General features: G+C 41.1%; 1 protein-coding gene across 1 annotated transcript in view; it reads left to right on the forward strand.

Annotated features, from left to right (window-relative positions):
- Positions 1–26532, forward strand: part of RASL10B (RAS like family 10 member B) — a gene marked incomplete at its 3' end in the record, with an annotated part of 46366 nt that overhangs the window by 12798 nt on the left and 7036 nt on the right. Inside the window, exon 2 of the mRNA XM_081314289.1 lies at positions 2124–2495. Within this exon, the coding sequence (XP_081170415.1) occupies positions 2280–2495 (216 nt within the window). The 5' untranslated portion in view covers positions 2124–2279. The remainder of the gene's footprint in view (positions 1–2123; positions 2496–26532) is intronic.

Below are 26532 nucleotides of genomic sequence, written 5' to 3' on the forward strand. Positions count from 1 at the left end.
CTGCTTAATGGCAATGGCATTTGCTTAATGACTGCCGCAAAAAAGTCATAAATTCAGGTCATCATCATATGGGCAACCTGATTTACAATCATCACGAGTTATGACCATGATGGACAGGCTCCATTACGGTCATAACTTGGAAACTAAGTGTAATTGGCTTACACAACTGGATTAAAACATCAAGTAAAATAGCAAATCAGAATCAACACAATGTTCATATATTATGAAGGAAACAGAAATAGTCAATATTTTAGTAGTAACCAAAGGCTGCCCGTAACTTTGTGGGGGGGGTGAAGGCTAGAAAAAACAAAAGGTTTGAATCGTGCAGATGGGCATTGCAATCTTAAGGGGGTTGTTTCTTAACTATGTTACAGCTATTGCAGGGCGTACACTACAGTTTCCTTCTGTGTCCCAATTCAAACTCGCCAGGAAATCTGCTGCCACTTTTCATTAATTATAATCAAGTTTCTGACATTACAAAAGCAGAAATCAAGGGCTGTTTTGGACAGAGGCTCCAGTTGCCCACCCTTGTGCTAAACCACATGATCTATCTGTACAGCATATGAATTAACATGTTGTGTGAATGCAGCCACAAGGATCTGTTAGGCATGGATAAGTATTGATATGTTGCGCAAATCTAACCAAATGGAATTTTATTCCATAAACCATGGTTAGGTATCCATAGTGTCATGCAATATGCGAAGCTGGTCAGAACCTAGAAAAACCATGTAGACATCTGAAATGGCTAAGGACTTTTGAGTTTATCAGGAAGGAGGAATACAGAATCATGTTCTGTTTCTTTTAACACTTGATATTCTTTTAACACTTGTCTTCCGGGTGAGGTTCAAGGTGTTGGTAATGACCTACAAAGCCCTCCATGGCATGGGTCCAGAATACCTTGGGGAGCACCTGCAGCCGGCGTCAACTTCCCTCCGCCCAGTACGCTCCCACAGAGAGGGCCTCCTCAGGGTGCCGCCGGTCAAAGAATGCCGACTGGTGGCCCCCAGGGGGAGAGCGTTCTCTGTGGGTGCACCGGATTTATGGAACCATCTTCCGGTTGAGCTCCGGATGGCGCCCGATCTCCGCTCCTTCCGGCGCGACCTTAAAACCTATCTCTTTAAACAAGCTGGCCTGGCCTGATGGGACGGGGTGGGATTTTTATTAACGACTTCAATTTTAAATTTGTATTATCTCTGGGCATTGTTTAATTATGTTTTAATAATCTAATTTTAACTTTTGTATCTAATTTTTATGTATTGCCCTGTTCACCGCCCTGAGTCTCTTGAGAGAAGGGCGGTATATAAATTAAATTAATAAATAAATAAATATGCTGCTATTTGTGGGCAGCTTGAAAATATTGTAGGAGAAACATCAAGTCTATGGCACCGTGCGGTGTGAATTTTCAGCTTAAAAGTTTAACGAAGGGGTTCGGTGGTTCACTGCACTGGATGGGCAATCAGCAGGCTCATGTTTGAGACCCATTTCTGTTGGAGGGTGGGGTGAGCTCTCATCACATGCTCCAGATCCTGTCAACCCAGAGGTTCAAAAGCAGTGACCATGAGTAGATAAATGGATACCACTTCAGTGGGCAACTTCACGGAGACATGAAAGGAGCCCCCAACTGGGTATCCCCCAGGAGCTGGAGCATGTGATGAGAGCTCACCCCACCCTCCAACAGAAATGGGTCTCAAACATGAGCCTGCTGATTGCCCATCCAGTGCAGTGAACCACCGAACCCCTTCGTTAAACTTTTAAGCTGAAAATTCACACCGCACGGTGCCATAGACTTGATGTTTCTCCTACAAATCATCAGCAAATCTTTTCATCACAGAAGCACTTCGCTGCTTCTGACACTGAAGTATTAGTATTAAAGGGTTTAACAACTCAGGGAGAAAAAGATATCCATTATGAGCTAATAGTTCCAAAGAAATTTGAAACTAGGGACAATCCACCACTAGAGTGCAATTGCTGGGGGAAATGATAGGGAAGAGATGCTGCCTTCATATATGGTGTGTAGGTATCTCATTGGCTGCTCTGAAACTGGGCTGGAGGGACCCTTGCTCTGCTCTAGCAGGACTTCTCTTAGTTTCTCTAGGTTGACGAGATTTCTTTTGCTCTTCCAGTGACAGGCCGAGCCAGTGAGGAAATGGTTGCTGACTGTGGCTGAATCCACAGCTGCCAGAATATGCAGCCCAGGGGCCTTCCTGGCAGTGCAAAGGCAGCGGACTGCGCCAAGGAGCTGATCACCACGTTGTGCACGGGGGTTGTGGCCGGGAGGCATGGTGACAACTTTCAAGATTGCCGTGCTGGGTGCTCAAGGGGTCGGGAAGAGTGCCATTGTCCGCCAGTTCCTGTACAACGAGTTCAGCGAGGTCTGTGTCCCCACCAAGGCCCGCCGTGTCTACCTACCTGCCGTGGTCATGAATGGCCATGTTCACGACCTACAGATCATGGACTTCCCGCCCATCGCCTCTTTCCCTGTAAATACCCTGCAGGTAGGTGTACATCCCACCTGTCAGACTTCAAAAAGGATACTCTCACTGCCAGCTAGAGGTTGCTGTGACTGATGTGGCAGTGCCAGCATCCGAGGTCTTCCAGGTGGCTGCTCCTGTAAGTGGAGAGTCCAGAAGAAGACTATGCCCAGTCTTCCAGAAGTAGATTGAAATATCTCTGGCGATACCCTGCATTTCCATGGAGAAAATATTAGAGTGAGTAGTTCATGGGGTATATATGCTGCCAAGGGAGGAAAATTCTCCATCCGCTCTTACACTCCCTCTTAGAACATATCCTTCATGCATGCTAAGAAAATAAATAGGGCTGCACAAAAACCTGTTTAGCAGATTGAGTTCTAAAACAGTTCAGTCAATTTGGAATCCTTGGTTTCAAGAGAACACATCTTCTCTTTGTCCAGTGGCAACATTCATGTGTGGAACATATTAGATTTCTATATTTGCATTAATTCTTTGGGTTTCTTTGGGTTTTTTTAATCGGAAAATTAAGGCTGATACACTCAAGCTGAAGTGGATAGTCGGTTAGGTTTTCACAACTGACTGAGTGCGGTTACTTTAACCCTGCATATCATCTGTGCTGTGCCTGTTCTGGGTTAATTCTAACATCTAAATCTTAACTGGATCATAGACTTATAATTTTTTACAATGCACTAATCCCACTAATGGTTCAGTTTAGTATTTTGTGAAGACCATGCCACCGAGTAAGACCCATTGGTGCAAATAATTCCATTGCTTCTTTTCACGAGAAGAAAATCTCTATAGCAGGAAAAACTGCAGCAAAAAAGTCCCCAATTCTTTTCACTTGAAAACTGGGGAATAACTCAGGATATTCTATACAGTAAACAGGTATTTGACCACTCAGCTGTCCTCTGTCTGCCTAGTGCCCTCCAGATGTTATCATACCTGCAATTTCAATAGCAATCTTGGTTGATCCAATATTAAAACTATCCAAGTTTAGCAAATTGTGTGAATGTTGTGGTTAAGTGTGCTATTTGAACATAGCCATTAAGTAAATCCTTATAAAAATGTACTCATCTATAAGAGGATCTGTCTAGGTTTCTTGCTAAAAATTGACATCAACTTGATAGTATATAATCCATCAGTTGATAGCTGTATAATAAAGACCATTATGGTCATTCTCTACAATCAGAAGAGGTAGGAAAGAGTGGAGAGAAGCAGTGAGTTCACAATTAAGCCTGGATTTCAGTGAGGCTCATCCAGATCCAAAAACCAATGTTCTTAGCTACCTCTGTCCAGCATGGTCCATTTATCTGGGATTGGTAATGGAGTATCCAGTTCTAGCTGACATATTTTGCTTTACATCAAAGATAGAGCATCTGTGGCTCTCCACATGATCTTGATTTATATTCACAGTATTTACCACTGATCAACTTGGCTAAAGGTGCTGGGAACTGTATCTGAAGAACATTCTTTCAATCAGCCATACTTTGTGGGGACTTTGCTGCTCTTAGTAGTTTTCTTGGAGATGTTTAATTACCACACTAGGTAACATCATCAGTTAGCCTAATTACATTGCACTAATCATGTTACCTAGTTGGGTAATGAAATGTCTGTAAAAAAAACCCACCAAGGTCATAGAGCACCAAGGACCGCACAGTTCAACCCGAGCTATAAATTTTGATAAATCTTCTCTTTTGTACGTATGTCTACTTGGTCTTCTATAGATTATAGACAAATCTGATGGACTTTGAATGGATTTGATAGGAAATATTAGGTTAATCATCTCTCAAGAAAAACTGATTTTTATATGGCAGGTGGAATAGGACAAGCAGCAGCAAGGTGGATGGACTAAGTCACAGTGTCTCTGAATGCACAGTTGGAAAATCTGCAAGACCAGGTTAGGGGCAGATCATCATGGCGAAAATCTATGTGGTTGCTTGGAGTCAAAAGTGATTTGATGGTACATAATCACATAATTTAACCAATAAAATCAATATTGATCATTTTCATTAAATCCTTTGCAGGATATGAACCATTTTAGCATCTTTGTGAGTTACAGTTGAGTCTTCTTAGCAAAATCTCATGCATGCTTATTTAATAGTTTCAGTGATTCTAGCTCTTTGAAAAAGTGCATGCAGCACTATCTATTATACTAAAGCTCTTTTTGTACATTCTTGGTATAATTTATAGTGTTGAGTGCAACAGGCTTAACTAAGCCCAGTAGCAGCTTCATTATTATAAAATGCTAAGTTTGATTTACCTAACTTTTTATTGTTTTATTGTGGCTTTGCATGATGAGGGAAGTGGATATTTCATTGTATTGTGCACATTAAACAAACTGACCACATTACATGAAGCCAAGCTCATGAAGCCACAAGGAACAATATAGATTTCCCATTGCATTTTAACATTTATTCTACCTGCTCAGAGAGGTGGAATGCTCTTGAAGGGTCCACAGTACAATACAAATTATTATTATTGTGTTGGTGGTTATTACTTAATGGCCAGTGTTTAAAGTTTTAGTCTCACAGTCTAGCAGTTGCCTGCCTTTATAATTTTAAGGAGATGCACCTGTTTTCTAGCACTGCCATCACCCCTCATTAAATGTTGTCCCAATTTTTTTATGAGAACTTGTCCCTTTGTGCCTGGCATTTATCAAGCTACAATAATTAGAAATGCAACAGATGGAGATATCTCAACATGGATATACAGCAATATGTGAAAATGCAGATGTGAGAAGCAAGTTTACAAGGTGGAAAAGCAGTCTCGGAAGAAACAGGGACACAGTTTACATTGACATTAGTTTATTTTGTCTTCCTTATTAAAATGGAAAACAAATGTATAGTTCTTACTACAGTATATATATAAAAACACATTTTCAGAGGGAAGCTTGTAGGCATGTTTCAAAAATCTCAGAACCTTGTGCTATGACATGCAAAGAGGAAGAATGACTGGATTTATTTATTTTTTTGGTCAAGAAGATTTTTATATATAGCTCCTTGCATCTCTGACCAGCCCAAATGTTTGCCAAATTGCATAAAATTGTTAACTGGTTGATTCAGTTTAAAATGTAAATTTTAGAAACTCTCCTCTACACCCCTGGCTTTTTAACTCTCATTGCTCTCTGTCTCAAAATCTTTGTCATCCTTTATTAGTGCAATCAGCAATCATGAGGTCTGTCACTTAACAGATACTTAATGGAACTTAATTAAATTAAATCTAAATTCACTTACACAAAAAATAATCTTGAATAAATGCTTCCTTTCTTTCAAAATTATATCTGCACTCCCAATTACATCCATCAACTGCTGCTTTATAAATACAGGTGGTCCTTGACTGATGAAGTTACAGCAGATTTAATAAGTCCATAAAAGGGACTTTCAACCTGGATTCGAAGTTCCAAAATCTGCAGCCCTTCCCAGTCATGTGGCATTTGGGGGACTTGGTATTTGTCCTGCATTTATGGTCATTTATGGTATCCCACAATCACGTGACCAAAATTTATGACGTTGGAAAATGCTTTTTACTTCCATGGTATGGCAAAAAAATACACACACAGCCTGCTCCATGACTGCACACGGGTCCTGAACACAGGCTTGCTAACCTCCAATCCAGCATTCTAATCATGTGAGCCATCATCATAAAGTTGGAAGGGACCTTGGAGGTCATCTAGTCCAACCCCCTGCTCAGGCAGGAAGCCCTATACATTTCAGACAAATGGCTGTCCAGTCTCTTCTTAAAAACCTCCAGTGTTGGAGCATTCACCACTTCTGGAGGCAGGTTGTTCCACTGGTTAACTGTTCTAACTGTCAGGAAGTTTCTCCTTAGTTCTAGGTTGCTTCTCTCCTTGATTAGTTTCCATCTGTTGCTTCTAGTCCTGCCTTCGGGCCCTTTGGAGAATAGCTTGGCTCCCTCTTCTTTGTGGCAGCCCCCGAGATATTGGAACACTGCTATCACGTCCCCCCTCGTCCTTTTCTTCATTAAACTAGACATACCCAATTCCAGCAACCGTTCTTATATGTTTTAGCCTCCAGTCCCCTAATCATATTTGTTGCTCTTTTCTGTACTTTTTCTAGAGTCTCAACATCTTTTTTACATTGTAATGACCAAAACTGGATGCAGTATTCCAAGTGTGGCCTTACCAAGGCATTGTAAAGTGGCATTAATACTTCACATGATCTTGATTCTATCCCTCTGTTAATGTAGCCTAGTAGTGTTGGCTTTTTTGACAGCTGCAGCACACTGCTGGCTCATATTTAAGTGATTGTCAACTAAGACTTCGAGATCCCTCTCACAGTTACTACTATTGAGCAAGATACTACTATACCTGTGCATTTGGTTTTTTTCCCCTAAATGTAGAACCTTACTTTTTTCACCATTGAATTTGATTTTGTTAGATAGCACCCAGTGTTTGAGTCTGTCCAGATCCTCCTGTATCTTAAGCCTATCTTCTGGAGTGTTGGCTATTTCTGCCCGCTTGGTGTCGTCTGCAAATTTGATGAGTTCCCCATCTATCCCCTCGTCCAAATCGTTGATGATGTTGAAGAACACTGGGCCTAGAACAGAGCCCTGGGGCACCCCACTGAACACTTCCCTCCATGTAGATGCAGTTCCATTGAGGACCATACGCTGAGTACGGCCAGTCAGCCAGCTACAAATCCATCTGGTGGTGATGCTGTCTAACCCACATTTTTCTATCTTATCAAGTAGTAGGTTGTGATCTACTTTATCAAATGCCTTACTGAAATCCAAGTAAATTATATCCACAGCATTTCTCTGGTCCACTAATTTTGTCACTTGGTCAAAGAATGCAATAAGATTTGTCTGGCATGATCTGTTTTTGACAAACCCATGTTGGCTTTTAGTAATGACTTTGTTTGCCTCTAGGTGTTCACTGATTCGTTGTTTGATTAACTTTTCCAGAATCTTCCCAGGTATTGAGGTCAGGCTGATAGGTCTATAATTTCCTGGATCCATTTTTTTTCCGTTTTTGAAGATGGGAACTACATCAGCTGTACTCCAGTCCTCTGGTAGTTCCTCAGTACTCCAGGATCTTTGAAAACTATAGTTCAGTGGTTCTGAGATCACATCTGCCAGTTCCTTTAGAACCTTGGGGTATAATCCATCTGGTCCTGGTGATTTGAACTTGTCTAGGCTGCACAGGTGCTCACTTACCATTTTCTTGCCTATCTTAACTTGTGTTTCTATTCTGTTTTTTATGGCACTGTTTTTGGTAGGTTGGACTGTTTTTTCCATTTGTATAAAGACAAATGCAAAAAACGAGTTAAATAGTTCTACTTTCTCCCTGTTCTTTGTCACCTTTTTGCCATTTCCCTCCACTAATGGACCAATCATTTCCTTAACTTTTTTTGTTTTTTACATGTTGAAAGAAGCTTTTTTGTTATTTTTGACTTTGGTCGCAAACCTTAGTTCATTTTGAGCCTTAGCTTTCCTCACTTCATCTTTGCAGGTTCGGGTTATTTGCTGATATTCTGCCTTAGTTATGTTCCCCTCTTTCCACTTTTTATACTTGTCCTTTTTATCTTTCAATTTATGCAGCCATGCTGGTTTCTTTTGAGAGCTGTTATTTTTCTTCTTTGTTGGTATTGTGCTAGACTGGGCTTTTATTATCTCACTTTTCAAAATTTCCCAAGCTTCTTGAGTTGTTTTCCCCTTGAGGATTCTCATCCATGGAATCCTTCCCAAGCCCTCTCTAAGTTTATTGAAATTAGCTCTCTTAAAGTCCAAGACTCTAGTTTGACTGTGTTCTATTGCTTGTGCCTCCAGAATGTTGAATTGCAATATTGCACGATCACTTCCCTCCAAGGTTCCTGTGGCTTCGACACCTTCTATCATTTCATCTCTGTTAGTGAGAATTAGATCCAATATGGCTAATCCCCTAGTTCTCTTCCCTACATTTTGGGAGACAAAGTTGCCTGCTAAGTTTGTCATGTTCCTTCCTTAAATTATTTTATTTTAACATGGTAAGGACAGTGCCGTTCCATGGTCTTATGAGTGGGCTGAGTAGAGGCCATGCAAAGTAGGGGGGGACATACTTTTCAGCCCCATTTCCTGGAGGAAAGCATCCCAATTATGTGGAAGAGCCTTAGATTTTTTTTCCGCTTTCCTTAAGCTTTCCTTGGGTCTCTTCCACATTTCCTCAACCTCCAAGTATTCCATGAAGTTTGAGTCTCATCCCACCAAAAAGGAATCACAAACATCCTAACTGTTGTTTTCTCCAGTAAGCTGGACTTTATCAGGGATGAGTAGAATGCCTTCTGTGGCTGATTTAAATACATTTGTATTTGTTGGATTTGCACATCTTCCCTCTCACAGATGTGGAACACATTAGGGGAGCCTATAAATCAAACAAATAACTGAATAAGCAACAGAAGGGCACCATCATAATGCTCAATCAGATATATGGGCTCAGTCATATTTGGCTATTGCACCAATATTGTTATTAATCATTTTTCTAGTGCCTGTAAGTGTTCCCACTCAGTGGTAGAGAATTGGATGAGCCAAGCAGAACTTTCTTCCCATAACTATCCCATGGGATAGCATTATCCTTGTCTCACTGCATTTGTTTTAGCAACACAAACCTGGTCATTATGAAGCCAATTATGAGATTATTATTTAATTGAATTTGAATCTTATCTGACTCCTAATGACTCTGTGCCACTAGGGCATGGAAGGAGCTGGAAGGCAAGAATTGCTACCAATAGAAAAATATACATTTTTTCACATCATTCAAATTCATCACCTTCAAAAGAGACATTTTCCCATATGTTCTGATCCACAGAAGTGAATTGGTGCAGGTGCATATTAGCAAGCACTGCATGAAATAATTGGGGGGTGGTGCCAATATACTCTGGTACTAAAGCTGCATGTGGAAGTGCACATTGGGCAAAGAATACTGCTTTTCTTCCTTTCTTTCACTTTGCTGAATCATAATTCATATGAATTGAACACTGAATAAGAGCTGGAAGACACCGTAAAGGTAACCTAATCCAACCTCTTGCTCAGTGCAGGATCCGTTGGAGCATCTCTAATAGCCCTTGTTTGAAGACCTCTAGTGAAGAAGAACTCACCAGCTACTAGCATTTAGCTTACTGAGTCAGAAAATTCCTTCTGATGTCCTTTTTGAATATCTTTCTGGTCCTGCCCTCTGAGAGAAAGAGAAATCAATCTTGTCCTTCTTCTGGATGGCATCCCTTCTTATATTTGAAGAGGAGGAGGAGGAGGAGGAGGAGGAGGAGGAGGAGGAGGAGGAGGAGAAGAAGAAGAAGAAGAAGAAGAAGAAGAAGAAGAAGAAGAAGAAGAAGAAGAAGAAGAAGAAGAAGAAGAAGTAGTAGTTGGAAGGGACCTTGGAGGTCATCTAGTCCAACTCCCTGCTCAGGCAGGAAACCCTATACCATTTCAGACAAATGGCTGTCCAGTCTCTTCTTAAAAACTTCCAGTGTTGGAGAATTCACAGTTTCTGCAGGCAGGTTGTTCCACTGGTTAACTGTTCTAACTGTTCTCCTTAGTTCTAGGTTGCTTCTCTCTTTGGTTAGTTTCCACCCGTTGCTTCTAGTCCTGCCTTCAGGCCCTTTGGAGAATAGCTTGACTCCCTCTTCTTTGTGGCAGCCCCTGAGATATTGGAACACTGCTATCCAGTGCTTTTTTTGTAAAAGAAAAAGGTGCCGGAAGTCACACATGTCATACAACCCGCCTTGCCTACCCTACAAGGTTCCATCCTAAAAAGGTGCCGGAACTCCGTTCTGAGCGTTCTATGACAAAAAAAGCCCTGCTGCTATCACGTCCCCCCTCATCCTTCTCTTCATTAAACTAGACATACCCAATTCCAGCAACCGTTCCTTATATGTTTTAGCTTCCAGTCCCCTAATCATCTTTGTTGCTCTTCTCTGTACTCTCTCTAGAGTTGCCCTTAGGAGGTTTTCATGCAGTCAGGATGACCTATAAGAAAACATTGAACTGTATGAATTGGCAAGGGTAATAAGCATTACAACTAATTTGTTAAAAAATAAACTAAAACATCATAGCTTAACCAATAACCTGGCTAAGTGAGGGAGCAAATCCTAAGGTACATTATCACTTGAGGTAAAATAGCCCCTTATCAAGCCAACCTATATAAAGTAATCATAATTGTTAAGATCTGTTATGTTTATTTCAGAACCTGGGATACAAAAATCACATCTGTGTATTTTTCTCCTTGGCTATATGATATTATCATAATGTGAAATCACGAAAATGTGAAATCGCCACTGCCAATTTTTTAGCTGGTGTTGGCCTTCATTTGCATCGTGATTTACAAGAACCTGGGAAGTCCTAATGTATCAGCGTAGTATATATGTGTGGTCTTTTATAATTAAGAGATAGAAATTTTGTCAATGCGTAGATGTTCTAAATGCTGTTCAAGGTCATTTGGTATGGCACTCAGTATGCCAATAACCACTGAGATCACCACAGTTATTATGGTTGGTTGTTATTATTGGTTGCATAGTCTTCAGGATATTTAGACTGGATTTAGCATTTTTATCCATCTATCCAGTCTTTCCCAAGGACCTAGGATAGTTAGATATGATTCTTTCAGGGTGTCATTGCAAGATGTAAGCTGTTCCAAGTAAAGCTGCCTTTTGCAATTGACTGATGGTGATTTTGTCAGTGCCAATGATGTTCAAGTGGTGCTCCAACTGTTTTAGGAGTACATCCTAGGCACCTATTATTACTGGTATTATTTATTGTTAGTGAAATATTCAGCATTAACAAAGTGAGTAACAATGACTGTCCTGTTATGATGATTAAAGTCAAGAGGTAGGGTATCAGATATCTTTGAAATTAAGCCCTTTGAGGTTCAAGGAATAAAAAGAGGGGGAGAGGATTTTTTGTCCTGCTCACCTAGAGCAGGGCTTTTCAACCAGTGGTACGGGTACCACCTGTGGTACATTGGCACCTGGCAGGTGGTACACGACCATCCTAGAAAAGTGGTAACGGGGGAGGGGAATGGCTGAACCAGTGGCAGCACCGCACAAGCCTGAGCGAGAGACGGCTGTAGCTGCAGGGCTGTCAGGGCTCAGTGGAAGTGCCAGGATCAGTGCCAGGCTTCAGTTGGAGCTCAGCGCTGATCCTGGTGCTTCTGAGCCCAGAAGAGGCGCCGATCAACTGGAATGTTGCAGCATCTCCAGGGTCTTGTGATTTACATTCAGATGCTTGGCAACTGATTCATAGTTATGATGGTCACAGTGTCCCAGGGTCATGTGAAGTGACGAAAACCTTCTGCAACCACCCAGCAGATGGGGGGAGGAATAAAAACCAAACTCCCCCCCACCCCACCCCCACTGCCAATCCTTAACAGAAATGCTCACAACAATGAAAATCTCAGACAGGAGGAAGAGTGCCGCCAGGCGGGAAGGCAGGTGTCTTGCTCGGCTGTGGCTGGGGAGGCACTTTTTTCAGTGCCATTGTAACTTCGAACAGTCACTAAGCAAACTTTTAAGTCAAGGACTACCAGTTCTTCATCACTTTTTTCCTTTTTTTTTTGGGTCATCAGGTTTTTGACACCTTGCTAGGTGACTGGTGATACTCGGATGTTGCCATATTCTAAAAGTGGTGCAATGGGTGAAAAGGTTGAAAAGCCCTGACCTAGAGCTCTGGAAAAAAAAGATTGCTGTATAGTCTCTCACTTTGGAAGAGGATAAGAGGGAAGCTTTGCATGTGCAGAAGGAAGATCACTGAATGACGTAGATGGAAGTATAAGAGGATAACTGATCAACAAGGACAGACTTGAATGACACCTTTAGTTGATCCTCTGCTTTAAAATGCAAGTAGGGCAGAGCAGATGGAAAGCTCTTGAGAAAGGCAGAAGTTTCCCTAGAGATGCTGAGATCATTGGGAAATATCTTCATAAGCAGAGACATTGAGATGAGCAAAATAATCTATGCTTCTTTTATCCTTCCTTTGAAACTCAGACTGTTTTCTCATGACCTGCTTATCCCTGATTAATGCAGGCCTGAAAGTTGGGGAAACTCTTCTCATCTCCAGTACAATGAAAAGAAGAGATGGCTCTAGTGTCTTCCAGGACATCCTGAAGATCAGCTAACCAAACACAATAATTAAATAATATGTTTATATCTTGACATTACTTAGCCTCTTTGTAATTTTTTATGAGTATACCTGTGCTGAATTAGCTCAAACTGTATTTAATTTCTATTTTGCTTGCACAGTGGTGAACCCAGATGCCCTGAAGAGGACCAGAAGAATTGAATCTCTTTACTCTCGTGTCCATAGGGAATAGTATTAAAAAAAAGAACTACCAATACTGCTATTGTATTTCATATGTGTACCTAATAGGAGAGAGAACTGTTTTTAGATGTATTCCTCAATATAAGCAGCTATTTCAGGTAGGAAAAGGCTACTTGCACAACATACTTTGTTGAATTAATGAAAGGTCTAGTGACTTCATTTGCACAGTATACTAAGCTTAGTAAGCATTAATCTTGGTTAGCATTTTTGTACAAATGAAGGCAAATATACGTGTCCCAGGATAGCGTTACAGGATCCAGTCTGGGTCGGTCACCAGGACCAGAAGTTTTAGTCTTCTGAGTTTTCAGACTCATACTGGAGCCCATCCTCAGGCAACTTCTCTCTCACCAGAATGTTTGCTTTGGGCTATTCTATGTGTAATATTTATGTGGTGCCTGGTACATCAGCAGTCAATCAATGATTGGATGAATGAATCAGTGATTGAAGCCTGGGAAATGGGCCCCTTGTCAGTCAACGGGAGGGCTGATTTACCGCCAGCTTATCAGGTACTCAAGAGCCAGGACTTGGCAACACAAGGAAACAGCAGTCAACAACTTAATAGCTGGCCATCAATACCCCAATCAACAACTAAAAAGCCACACACAATCAGGCACCATATAAACACATAGAACAACCCAGTGCACACATTCTGGTAGAAGTCCCCTGGTCGCCGTGACTGACCCAGATTGAAACTTGCAGCATATTTGTAGCTTGATGTTGGGCAAACCCAGACTAGTCCCAAAGGTGGTTTTTTCAGGAGGCAACTGGACTTTCTTATTTAAAGCACCTTTGGGACAACTGTGACCTGGATGACTGAGAATCTTCATAGACAACCAGACCCCTTAACTCGGAGGTCCCCAACCTTTTGGACACTAGGGACTGGTTCTGTGGAGAGAGGTTTTTCTGCGGACTGGAGAGTGTGTGGTTTTGTGTGCTGCTTGCATCTCACGGATGGGGCTTTGCTTGCTTGTGCGGACCAGTTGCTGGCATGCCATGGCCTGGTACCTGTTCATGGACCGGAGGTTGGGGACCCCTGCCTTAGCTTACATTTCGGTATATTATGAACCCCTGCAAACAAGGTTAATTCAGTAACCACATTTTGTGTTGTTCAGCCTATGTCTTTGTTGATATGGAGTGGGGCTGAGAAGTGATATCAGAACTGCCTTCATCTGATCAATCTATTGATTTAGCCTATCCTCATCTGACTAATTTGCAGCTTTATGCAAAGATATTCCCATGTTCTGATTTTAAAAAGCAAAGCAAAACAGATGCAATGTAATCTTCTTTATATATATATATATATATATATATATATATATATATATATATATATATATATATATATATATATATATATATATATATATATATATATATATATATATATATATATATACAAGTTTTATTGATTTTTTTAATATTTACATATAGATGTATTTGTGAAACAATATGGTGGTTGGGTAGTTAAAATAAAAAATAACCAGTTGTAAATAGTTCAGGTTACATCAACAGAGATGCCCTCTCTAATTCCCTTAGTGATTACATAGTCAAAATAAACAAGTTAGTATATTTCTAGTTATAGCCCAGTCAATCAATAAAATTCAAGATATATTTTCACTAATACATATCAATATCCTGTTTTTAAATTTTATCTAATTGCAATAGGCTATTCTAGAATAGCCTATAGTATATAGAAGAAAGCTTAATTTTGGGTAACCCACAATTCCCTATTTCAATAAAGAATAGTTCTTTTGTCTACAAAACTTATATTGGTCATTACAAAACATTCTTATGTTTTACCATTAAAATCTAGTTTTCATCTTAAAATTCTAGATTCTATACTATAGTTCAAAAATTTAATTTAATTTTAATTTATTAATATTTCTATACCGCCCTTCTCCCGAAGGACTCAGGGCGGTGTACAGGGCAAGAATAAAAAACATAAAGTTACAAAAATTAAAAAGTAATTAAATACCTGCCCATAAAAAACAATAAATACATTAATAAAACCCCCAATAAAATGATAATAAAAAACCCCACCAATCCCACCCTCAGGCCAGGCCGGCTTGTTCGAACAAGTATGTTTTCAGATCGCGGCGAAAGGAGCGAAGATCGGGCGCCGTCCGGAGCTCAACCGGTAACTGGTTCCATAACTCCGGGGCGCCCACAGAGAAAGATCTCCCCCTGGGGGCCACCAATCTACATTCTCTGACCGGTGGCACCCTGAGGAGTCCCTCTCTGTGGGAACGCACAGGGCGGAGGGAAGTTGACGCCGGCAGCAGGTGTTCCCTAAGGTACTCCGGCCCCCTGCCATGTAGGGCTTTAAATACCATAACTAGTACCTTGAAAAATAGCCACTGAATATTCTATAAATCATCTTAACCATACATCAATTATTAACATACTATCTTTTGATATGTCATTCCAAATTCTATAATATGATTCAGAGTTATATTTCCTTTACAGATCTAAAAGCTAAATGTAAAATCAGTGATATTTTTTTTGAGATTCCCCTTGATCCATAGAAAGATATTTTTATAGTCTATCTTTAGGAGTCCCAAAAGAGAAACAAGTTCAGTTTTTTAAATCTAACTCTTGGCTTCCTTTTGTGCCAATCATGCTTCGCTCTTGGCATCTTTAAATTCTCAAATGTATCTTCCTTTCTTCCTATACCCCTTATTTGAATCCAGGGAGCGTATCCAAATGTCAGTTTTTCAAGGAAGATGTCCCCTTTGTAACCACCATTGTATTTTTGCTTTAATAGTTCGGTTTTTGGTGGTTGATATAATATAATTGTCATTAAATCAGTCAAGTCTTTTTGAACTTCCAATTCTATCGGGGTTAGGTAGAGTAGCTGGTATTATGGTTGTCATTTGATTAATTGAATTCTCAATATAGTATATTTGGAGGCCTTTAGTGTCTTTACTCTTGATGTTGCTTTGTTCAGGTGCTGCTGTTTTTTGGCTTGTAAGTTTTGTAGTTACCATTAAAGTTTGGACTTTAAGGTTTTCTGTAGGTTGCTTTTGTTGTTCTTTAAAATCTCTTATTTTGATGTTAGTTTCCACTTCTATTTGGTTTTGGGTTATCTTTTCCTCATTTAAATTCAGAGTTTGATTTGGTGGCTTTAAGTTGTCAGATTTTTCTTGCAGTTTGGCTTTAATTTGCTCTGTCATTGCCAAGATCGTGTCCAGTATCAGTTTATAATCAAGTGGTGGCATGTATTCATCCATTTCATTGTTGTTTGCAGTTAAATCTTCCATGGAGGCTGTTTTAATAATAGTCAAAGATTTTTCACCTCCTGAAGAGTTGTAATCAGTGCCAGGTGTTCCCACACTTATCTTCAAGGACAGCTTTGTTATTCAGTCAACTCTCACAACAGAAAAAGGAAATTTACTTGCTGTACCAGGTTACGCCACAAGATGTCATCAATAACATATAACATGCAATGTAAGAGGTTTTTTTTCTTCTTTTTCTTTTTCCAAATTAATATAGAACTTTTGTAAAATTAGTCCAAATTTTTTCTTTAATTCACAGTTTAGAGAGAAAATGGGATAGTGAATCCCCAGTAACAAATATAAGCTTTTTAGTAGATACAGATGAAATTGCTTAAATTCTTTGCTGAATTAATTGAATTTCTTTTGTAACTTTGAGGCTTTAAGATTTGTTCCCAAAGTAGATATTCGCCGTTTTCTCAAAACAAGGGGAAGGAGATTTTCAGGAAAGTCCCACAGGAAGATGATTAAGGAAAAAGGAAAGGTAAAAGCTCACCCAGGTCCTCCAGATTGCTTCTTAATGCTAGGTAGTACTTTTGGCTTTCAGCAGGGAGTGGCTTAATGATCGGCCATCTTAATAGCCGGTCTCTTCTTCGGGCCAAAGGAGATGATCCCGGATTCCAGCAGAGGGCTGCCACCCTTCCATGATTGCAGGGAAGTCCTCCTCTTGGTAATCGCCCCTCCAGGGCAATTTTTGACCCTTTTCAGGGTCCTTCAAAGGAGAAAGAAACGGATGGCAGGAAGCAGACTGTTCCTGTGCGTCCAGAAGCGCCATGCACGTGAACCGGAAGCCTATGTAATCTTCTTTGATAGGTGAATGACCCATAGCTTGTGCAGCTAGACCGTTATTGTCCTGATTTCTCAAAGATGAAGTCAACAACATCCAGTTTGAATCCACTGAACAGCAATGCCATTTTTTAGGAAATGAAACAAAATCTAAATCTGAACCCGCTACTTTTTTCCTTTGCCTTCAAGTCAGTCTTCACTCCTGGTAACTCCACCCAGCCAAATCCTTGCAACATTTTTGGGAGTGGTTTATTTTTTCTTCCTAGGACTTAAAGAGAGGGACTAGCCCAAAGCCATCCCAGATAGTTTTGTACCTAAAGCAGGACTAGAACTCAAGTCTCCCTGCTCCTATCCATTGCCTTAACTACTACACTGAGTTGACTCTCTAAAAAGTTTTATAATAAACTGTAAAAATCCACACACACCCAAAAGCACAGGTCTTTGGTGAATCCCAGATGTTACTTTCCATCTACTGCAGCCCTTGCTGATTAATAATAATAATTTTAAAATATTTATGGTCACTGGCCATGGAGGAGGAAAAATCCCACCCACTCTTGTTTTAAACTTTAATGTGCAAATGCTCTCCCACTTATCTGCAGTGAGCCTCACCAGAACAGGAAGAAATGATGCAAAATTAGACGGTGTGAAGGCATAAGCATTCTCACACCAACTGCTCTATTTCACAGGCTACAGAATTTCTTACTTTTTATCTCATGTTCCAATTAGTTGGCCCCAGAATTTTATGGTTTTGTTGAAAGAACTGAAAGGAAGCCATCTCCTATGTCTATATGTGCATTTTTTGACACTGATTTCATCAGCTGTCTGCATCCTTCATGGTTTCATGGCTAAATCTCAAAGGAAGACACGTCAAGGGAATTTCTAGTGTGTGAATGTCTGTTCACATGTGCTTTCTAATCAAGGGTCTACTTTCAATATTAAGGAAGAGATCTGTCCTTGAGAAACTATTTAAGAATTTAGGCTTTTCCTGGAAATTTTTGCAAAACCATCTGTCTAGTTCATCTGTCTGTAAATTCTCTGCAGTGCCATACACCAAATATTACCGTGTTACATTTTAATATGAAAAAAATAATTTTATTCAAGAAAGAGTGAAGATCTTACATAGTGAGAAAAATGGACAATATATCCCTTCTCTTCCTGGTACTGCCTGTGCTATTTATTTATGTTAATATCTTTTCAGCTTAATATTGTTCCTTTTACATGATTCAAAAATGAAAATGAATGCATTAATTCAATTTTTAATTCAGTAACTGTTGACAAATATAACCCATGCAAACAAATGCTCTTTGGGAATCTTCTGTAATTTTTGAAAATGGGAAGGGATACTAAGAACAAAATATTTATGAAATACTAGTTTATGCAATTATATTCCCAATATAATGTTACCATATTTCAAGAAATAATAATTAAATCTACTCAGTACCTGAGCTGATGTTTAAAGATTTTGATCCAGGACTTCTTGAGTTAACAAGATTGTTGCTGCAGTCAGCAAGAGTTTATATGAATACAAATTTAACATTCTTGAGTTCTGTTTGAAAATTGCCTTTCTCAATCATTTTTGTCAATGATAATTTACAGCTCTTTGGCAAATATTATAGCACAACTCTGCCTGACTCATTGAGGCCAAAATCAATCTAAGGAGAGCTTGTCAGTGTGCTTACATAGGTGCAATCCACCACTACTTGTCACTGATGATCAGAATAGATAAGGACCACGCTGTTTAGCAAGAATCAGTACAACTTTTCTTGTACTGCTTTTTAGGAATTTAGGCACAGAAAACCCATGTGGTTTTCCAATATCATGGGTTCAATACCAGACTCAAATACTCTTCTTTCAGAGAGAGGCTGGGAAACGATGTAGTGCAGAAATTGTACCATCTCTATGTTTGTCTATAATTTAAAAACATGGACCCCATTTTTTAAAATATAATCCAATGCAGTTGACATTTCAACATCAACCCCCTCACATGCTAAAACATAAAGTTGTAGCTTCACAATATTGAACACCTACCCAGTATTTTTTTTTAAAAAAAGTATTTTAATCCCACAGTTTCAAAACTGAATTAGAAATAGAAAAATGACAGCAGACCAGATATGAAGCAAGAATATTGAATCACAGAGTTTCAGGGGCTCCAACCCAAACGTGCTTTAATTAGACATGGGAAAGTACAGAAAACCACCAGGGGCTTGAGAATAGTGGAATGCAGCAAATCCAATTTCCAGCTCAATATATAAGGCATAAATGTCAATTCCTGGTGGGTTTCCATAGCACGATCAAACCTAATTCTGGCTCAAGGAAATACAATAGTTGTGTTCAGATAACATTGATATGGCCTCCCAAAACCACAATGTGGTTTAACAAGAGGCAGTGGTTGGTTGGACTACAAAGCCTATTGTGACAAAGTCTAGAAAATTGTATAGACCCAACTCGTGTTTCTGGATATCAATGGCTATTAGCATTGGTTAACCTTGGTTATTAGCCTTGATTGTCATCTGGGAGACTAGTCAGCTTCCTTTGCAGTTGATTGGCATTCTGAGAACAGACTGCTGGATTAGACGGGCCCTGGGTCTGATCCAACAGGGCACAACTTATGTTCTTTGCATTCTAGTCCAACATTTAGGTGCAACACCTGAAGTTAGTCACTCAGAACAGAGCTGAAAGGGACCTTGGAGGTCTTCTAGTCCAACTTCTATACTATTTCAGGCAAATGGCTGTCCAGTCTTTTCTTAAAAATCTCCAGTGATGGAGCGCCCACAATTTCTGGAGGCAAGGTGTTCCACTGGTTAATTGTCCTCACTGTCAGGAAGTTTCTCCTTAATTCCAGGTTGCTTCTCTTCCTTTGGAGAATAATTTGACCGCCTCTTCTTTCTGGCACCCTCTCAAATACTGGAATACTGCTATCATGTCTCCCCTATTTCTTCTTTTCTTTAGACTAGCCAAACCCAAGTCCTGCAGCCGTTCTTCGTATGTTTTAGTCTCCAGGACTTTGATCATCTTAGTTGCTCTTCTCTGAATTTTTTCCATCTTTTTTTTTATTTGATGACCAAAATTGGCTACAGTATTCCAGGTGTGGTCTTACTAGAGTTTTATAAAGCAGTAATAATACTTTGCATGATCTTGATTCTATGCCTCTGTTTATACAACCCAGGATTGTATTAGCTTTTTTGGATGCTGCTGCACACTGCTGGCTCATAGTCAAGTGTTTGTCCACTAGGACTTCAAGGTCCCTCTCACAGTTGCTGTTTTTAAGCCAGGTCTCACCTAATCTGTACTTGTACCCTTGATTTTTCCTGCCTAAATATAAAACTTTGCTTTTTTCCACATTAAAACTCATTTGTCAAGATCTTTTTGGATTCTGTGTTTGTCTTCTGGGGTGTTGGATACTCCTGTCAGTTTAGTGTCATCTGTAAATTTGATGAGTTCCCCTTCAGTTCCCTCATTTAAGTCATTTATGAAGATATTGAAGAGTACTGGGCCTAAGACGGAACCTTTTTTGGAATGTTGGGCTGTAGTTTCTTTTTTTGTGAAGACTGATGCAAAGAATGAGTTAAGCAGCTCTGCTTTCTTCCTGTTGTTTGTTATTTCCTTGCCATCCTCTCTCTTTGGTGGACCTACAGTTTCCTTAGCTTTTTTCTTGTTGTTAATATGTTGGGAGAAACTTTTTTTTAGTGTCCTTGATTTCTGTTGCAAGTCTTTGTTCATTCTGAGCCTTTGCTTTCCTGACTTCATCTTTGAATGTTCTGGCTGTCTGCTGATAATCAGCCTTAGTTATGTGCCCCTCTTTCCATTTTTTGTATTTGTCCTTTTTGTCTTTCAGATTGTCAGAGAGATCTTTGTGCAGCCATGCTGGTTCTCTCTTGAATTTGTTGTTTCTCTTTTTCAGTGGTATTGTGCTGGTCTGGGCTTTTATGATTGCATTTTTCAGAGTTTTCCATGCTTCTTGGGTTGTTTTTCCCTTTAGGATTTTCATCCATGGAATCTTTCCTAGGTTCTCTCTGAGTTTGTTAAAATCGGCTCTTTTGAAGTTTAAGACACTGGTTGGATTGTTTACTATTGCTAGTGTTTGCATTATATTAAATTCCAGTACGATGTGGTCACTTTCACCCAAGGTTCCAGCAACTTCAATTCCCTCTATCACTTCTCTATTAATAAGAATTAAGTCCAGTATAGCTTTATGTCTAGTACCCTCATCCACCTTTAGGTTGGTTAGGAATCTGTTTGATCTCCTCCTCGCTGCAGAGTTTGTCTCCCAGTTGATATCTGACTAGTTGAAGTCTCCCATTACTACTGTGGTATGCTTCCTGCTTATATTTGTTAATTGGTTGGCAAAGAGTTCATCTATTTCTTCTGATTGGTTGGGTGGCCTGTAATATACATCTATGGCAATGTCACTTTTTTCCTCTTTTATATTGACCCATATGCATTCTGGAAAGATTTTATCTTTGATCGTGTGCATTTCTGTAGATATATAGTGTTCTCTTACACATAGTACAACTCCCCCTCCTCTTTTTGTAGACCTGTTTCTTTTGAACAATTTGTATCCATCCATCAGTCCATTCCATTCATGGGTTTTGTCCCACCAGATTTCTGTAATGCCAGCTATATCATACCCACCCTCATGTACTATTGCTTCTAGTTTGCCCTGTTTGTTCCCCAAGCTTTGAGCATTTGTATATAAGCATTTAAGACTTTTATGTCTGTCCGTGGGTATGTTTCCTGCATCTCCTGATTGTTGTTTGAGTTTTCCTTTTTTCTCATCACTGCCTACCTCATTGTTTGATTTGTTTTCTTGGTATTTATGATTGGTTTTGGGTTCTAGAGATTCTAAACATTGGTCACCCTTCCCCTCAATTTTAGTTTAAAGCCCTCCTGATGCATTGGGCCAGAGTACATTTTTCCCTGTTTTTGTGAGGTGCAGCCCATCCCTTGCCAAGAGTCCTTCGTATAGGAAATGCAGTCCATGATCCAGGATACCAACCCTTTCGCCAATGGTTTATTTCTAGAATTCTTTTTTCCCTCAATGGGTGTTGGCCTTTCTTTGGGAATACTGATGAGAACACTACTTGTGCTCCTAGTTTCTTAACTTTTTTGCCTAGTTGTTTGTAATCTCTCACTGTTGTACTCAGGTTCTTTGTTGTGTCATTCATCCCAATGTGGTGGAGGAGGAAAGGGTAGTAATCTGTAGGCCTAATTATTTTGGTTAGGTTCTCAGCCACATCTTTGATTTTTGCTCCAGGGAGACAACATACCTCCCTGGATTGTTTGTCCAGTCTGTAGATGGATGATTCTATTCCTTTGAGGATAGAATCTCCTATTACCAATACTGTCCTTCCTTTTTTTTTGGGGGGGGGGCTGCAGTCTGGGGTGTTTTTCTGTTTGTCTCAGGTGTGTTTGTTGATGTGACTTTTTAAGGGATATTTGAAGTGGCTTTTTAAGGGATGTTTGAAGTTGTTTCTTTGCTAGGTGTCTGCATGTTTTCTTTGAGGGGGGGCAGGTTGTGGGTCTGCTTGTTTCCATCTAAGGGGAGGAATTGATTGCTCAGTTTTAATGGGGCTGCTTCTCGTTGGGTTGGATTGGGCAGAAGGGGTTTGTTAGTTGTATGCTGCTTCTTTCTTTGAGCATTGTATTTCTTTCTATGTGTGACATACCTCCATTTGTCTTCCTCCAAGGGTTTATCAGTAGGGTCTAATCCTCTGGGTGTTATTTGTTTGTTATTTGGTTCGGTCTGGGTAGAGCTTTCTTTTGTACATTGGGGTTTGGCTAGAGTTGCCTCTAAGTCCCTTACGTTTTCCTCCAGTTTACATAGTTTACATCTAATGCATGTATAGTTTGGGTGTTCTTTGGGTATAAGCACATACTTGCATACCACAATAGTATCAGTCACCTGTTCCATGACTTTGGTCCTTCTTTTCTCTAGACTAGCCATACCCAATTCCTGCAACCATTCGTCATATGTTTTAGTCTCCAGGCCTTTAATCATCTTAGTTGCTCTTCTCTGCACCTTTTCCAAAGTCTCAACATCTTTTTTGTAAAGTCATTTAGGTTAAACGTTCATCTGCTTTGTCATTGTAACCACCTTCATCCTTCTTCCATCTCCCCTGGTCACCATGATGCCATGTCTTTCCATCTTCTTTTCCTTTCAAAAGGCCACCTCTGTCTCTCCCTGCTCCTCTTTTAAGCCAAGGGCTCATCTGAGCTGAAGGGAGGTGGATCACTGTAAGCTTCTGTGTCTGAAATTGGAACAGTGAAGTTGTCATATGAATGGATAAAAATGATACAGTTCATATTCACTGCATTGACTGGCATTCTTTTTGATGATGTAGCTTAAAGTCTTTGCATTTCATCAAAAGCTGGCCATGCCTTTAGCAGATAGAAAGGACACCCACCTGCTCTGGTTGGGGGGGGGGCAAGAAAATGAACTCAAGAGGAGAGCTCTGCTTAGAATCTCACAAGCTGATAAAACCAAAATGCCTCAGTTACCTTGGCCTTTGAATGACATGCTGTATAACCTTGGAAACCTTAACAGGTGTGGACTTCAACTCCCAGAAGTGAGTGCATATGCAAGAAGAAGAATAATTGACTAGGGTGTCTTCTTCTATTGAAAGTAATAATGGTTACAGGCTTTAAGGGTTCCGTCTTAGGCCCAGTACTCTTCAATATCTTCATAAATGACTTAGGTGAGGGAATAGAAGGGAAACTCATCAAATTTGCAGATGACACTAAGCTGGCAGGAATAGCCAACACCCTAGATCAGGGGTAGGCAACCTTGGCTCTTTTATGACTCATGGACTTCAACTCCCAGAACTCCTGAGTCAGCAATGCCCTAGATCAGGGGTAGGCAACCTTGGCTCTTTTATGACTCATGGACTTCAACTCCCAGAATTCCTGAGTCAGCATAGCTGACTCAGGAATTCTGGGAGTTGAAGTCCATGAGTCATAAAAGAGCCAAGGTTGCCTACCTGTGCCCTAGATGATAGGCTCAGGATCCAGATGGATCTTGGCAGACTTGAACATTGGGCCCTATCTAACAAAATGAAATTCAGTGTAGAGAAAAGTAAAATCTATACAATCAATTGAATATGAGCCAGCAGTCTGTGGCAACAGCCAAAAAAGCAATGTAATCTTAATTTGCATTAACAGAGGGATTGAATCACGATCACGTGAGGTACTAGTACTGCCCTATAAAGCCTTAGTAAGGCCACACCTAAAACACTGCATCCAGTTTTGGTCACCACACTATAAAAAAGATGTTGAGACTCTAGAACAGGGGTGTCAAACTCAATTTCATTGAGGGCCACATCAGCATTGCGGTTGCCCTCAGGGGGGGGCGGGTGGGTGTGGCCAGGGTGGGTGCGGCCTACCAGGTGGGCATGGCTGGATTGCGTATGGCCTACTGGGTGGGCATGGCCAGCTCTACATCGTTCACATCAAGGGTGCCTATAGGGGCCTGGGCAGGAGTGGGACAGATCTGAGGGTCTCTGGCAGAAGGAGATGGGACCGGGGCAAGTGTCAAGGCATGGTCCATTGGAGGAGCCTCACTGTTCCTCTCAGGCCATGCAGGGAGAGGGGGCTGGACGGTGGCATGGAGGTCAAATGCCCAGCCCAGCCCTCAAGGCTGCTGCTGTGCTTGTTCTCCTTAGCCAGATTGCTCATGATGGGTACAAGAGCAAAGTTAAGAGGGAGGCCCATTCCCTCTCCATGTGAGGAGACCTGGCTTTGTATCCAAAGCTTCCTTAGCAATAGGATGGGAGACCCCCCAGGATATGCCAGGAGGAGGGGGCAAGAGGATGGTGAAAGGGCAGCAGGGAAGGACTAAGGCAGGACTTTCCTCGGACCCTTCCTTCCTTCCTTCCTTCCTTCCTTCCTTCCTTCCTTCCTTCCTTCCTTCCTTCCTTCCTTCCTTCCTTCCTTCCTTCCTTCCTTCCAGTGGTGGGAAAATATTTGAGATGAGGGAGGGAGAAAAACAGGCAAGAAACACAGCTGGGGAAGTGTCATCCTTCGTGAGGAATGAAGAAATGCACCATCGCCTGGAAGTGGCCAGCACATGGCCCTCGCCTACTTCACATATACGGCTTGGTGGGCTCTGGGGGAGGGGATGCCATGAGCAGCATGAGAGTCGATGTTACCTGCGCAATGCTGCTGAGCCCCCAGCCTGCCTGGTTTTGGCAGGCAATGGGGCGCTCTCCTCACAGTGCCAAGAGGCTGAGTCGGGTGGCATGAATCTGAAGAGAAGCGCAACATTGCCCAGCCCCTAGCCTGCCCAAAGTAGGCAGGGCCATGTGCTGGCCCCTTCCAGGCAATGGTGCATTTCTTCATTCCTCACAAAGGTGATACCGCCCCAACGTGTGCTCAGGGAACGGGGCCGACACGGCAGGGGCTGGTCCCTTGCTATTTCCAGACAGCCTTGTGGAGTTAAGACTGAATGCGTTTCAGCATAGATGGCCACCACGAAATTGTACATTGGCTCCCGCCAGCCTGGGCTGGGGCCAAGGCAGCGGGGGCCTTTCCCTCACTGTTTCCAGGATGGCTTCACGGGCCACATGAAACCACTTCGCGGGCCGGATCTGGCCCCCGGGCCTTGTGTTTGACATGTCTGTTCTAGAAAGAGTGCAGAGAAGAGCAACAAAGCTGATTAGGGGTCTGGAGGCTAAAAATATGAAGAATGGTTACTAAAACTGGGCATGCTAATCTAGTGAAGAGAAGGACCAGGGGTGACATGATAGCAGTGTTCCAATATTTGAGAGGCTGCCATAAAGAGGAGGGGTCAAACTATTTTCCAAAGTACCTGAAGGCCAGACAATGGATGGAAACTGATCAAGGAGAGATTTAACCTAGAAATAAGGAGAAATTACATTTAATTTCAGAACCTGGGTTACAAAAATCATGTGTGCATTTTTCTCCTTGGCTATATGTTGTTGTTGTTGTTGTGGTGGTGGTGGTGGTGGTGGTGGTGATGATGGTGATGATGATGATGATGATGATGATGATGATATGCACAAAAATTCCAGCGAAATCCCAGCTGTCAGTTTTTTTAACTGATGTTGGCCTTCACTCACATCAAGTTCTTCCCAAGAACCTAGGTAAAGGTAAAGGTACAGGTTCCCCCGCACTAGTGCTAGTCGTTTCCAACTCCAGGGGCCGGTGCTCATCTCCGTTTCAAAGCCGAAGAGCCAGCGCTTGTCCGAGAACGTCTCCGTGGTCATGTGGCCGGCATGACTAGACACCAAAGGCGCACGGAACGCTGTTACCTTCCCACTGTAGTGGTCCCTATTTTTCTACTTGCATTTTTACGTGCTTTCGAACTGCTAGGTTGGCAGAAGCTGGGACGAGTAACAGGCGCTCACTCTGTTACGCGGCACTCGGGATTCGACCCGCCAAACTGCCGACCTTCTGATCGACAAGCTCAGCATCCTAACCCACTGAGCCACCGCGTCCCTTTCCCAAGAACCTAGGATATCATAATATTTTGGCATAATATACTGCATGGATGGTGTAGCCTTTTATAATTGCCAGATGGAAATTTGTCGATACACAGATGTTCCAAGTACTACTCCAGGTTTTTTGATGTGACACCCAGTGAGTCAATAATCAAATTGGAACACCAAAGCCTATTTATGCATAAACTTTCAATTTTGACTTTCAAATCTCGATATCATATGATCTTCTCCACTTCTTTGTCT

Source organism: Vipera berus (assembly GCF_964194415.1).
Source record: "Vipera berus genome assembly, chromosome: 1".
Classification (NCBI taxonomy): Eukaryota; Metazoa; Chordata; class Lepidosauria; order Squamata; family Viperidae; genus Vipera; species Vipera berus.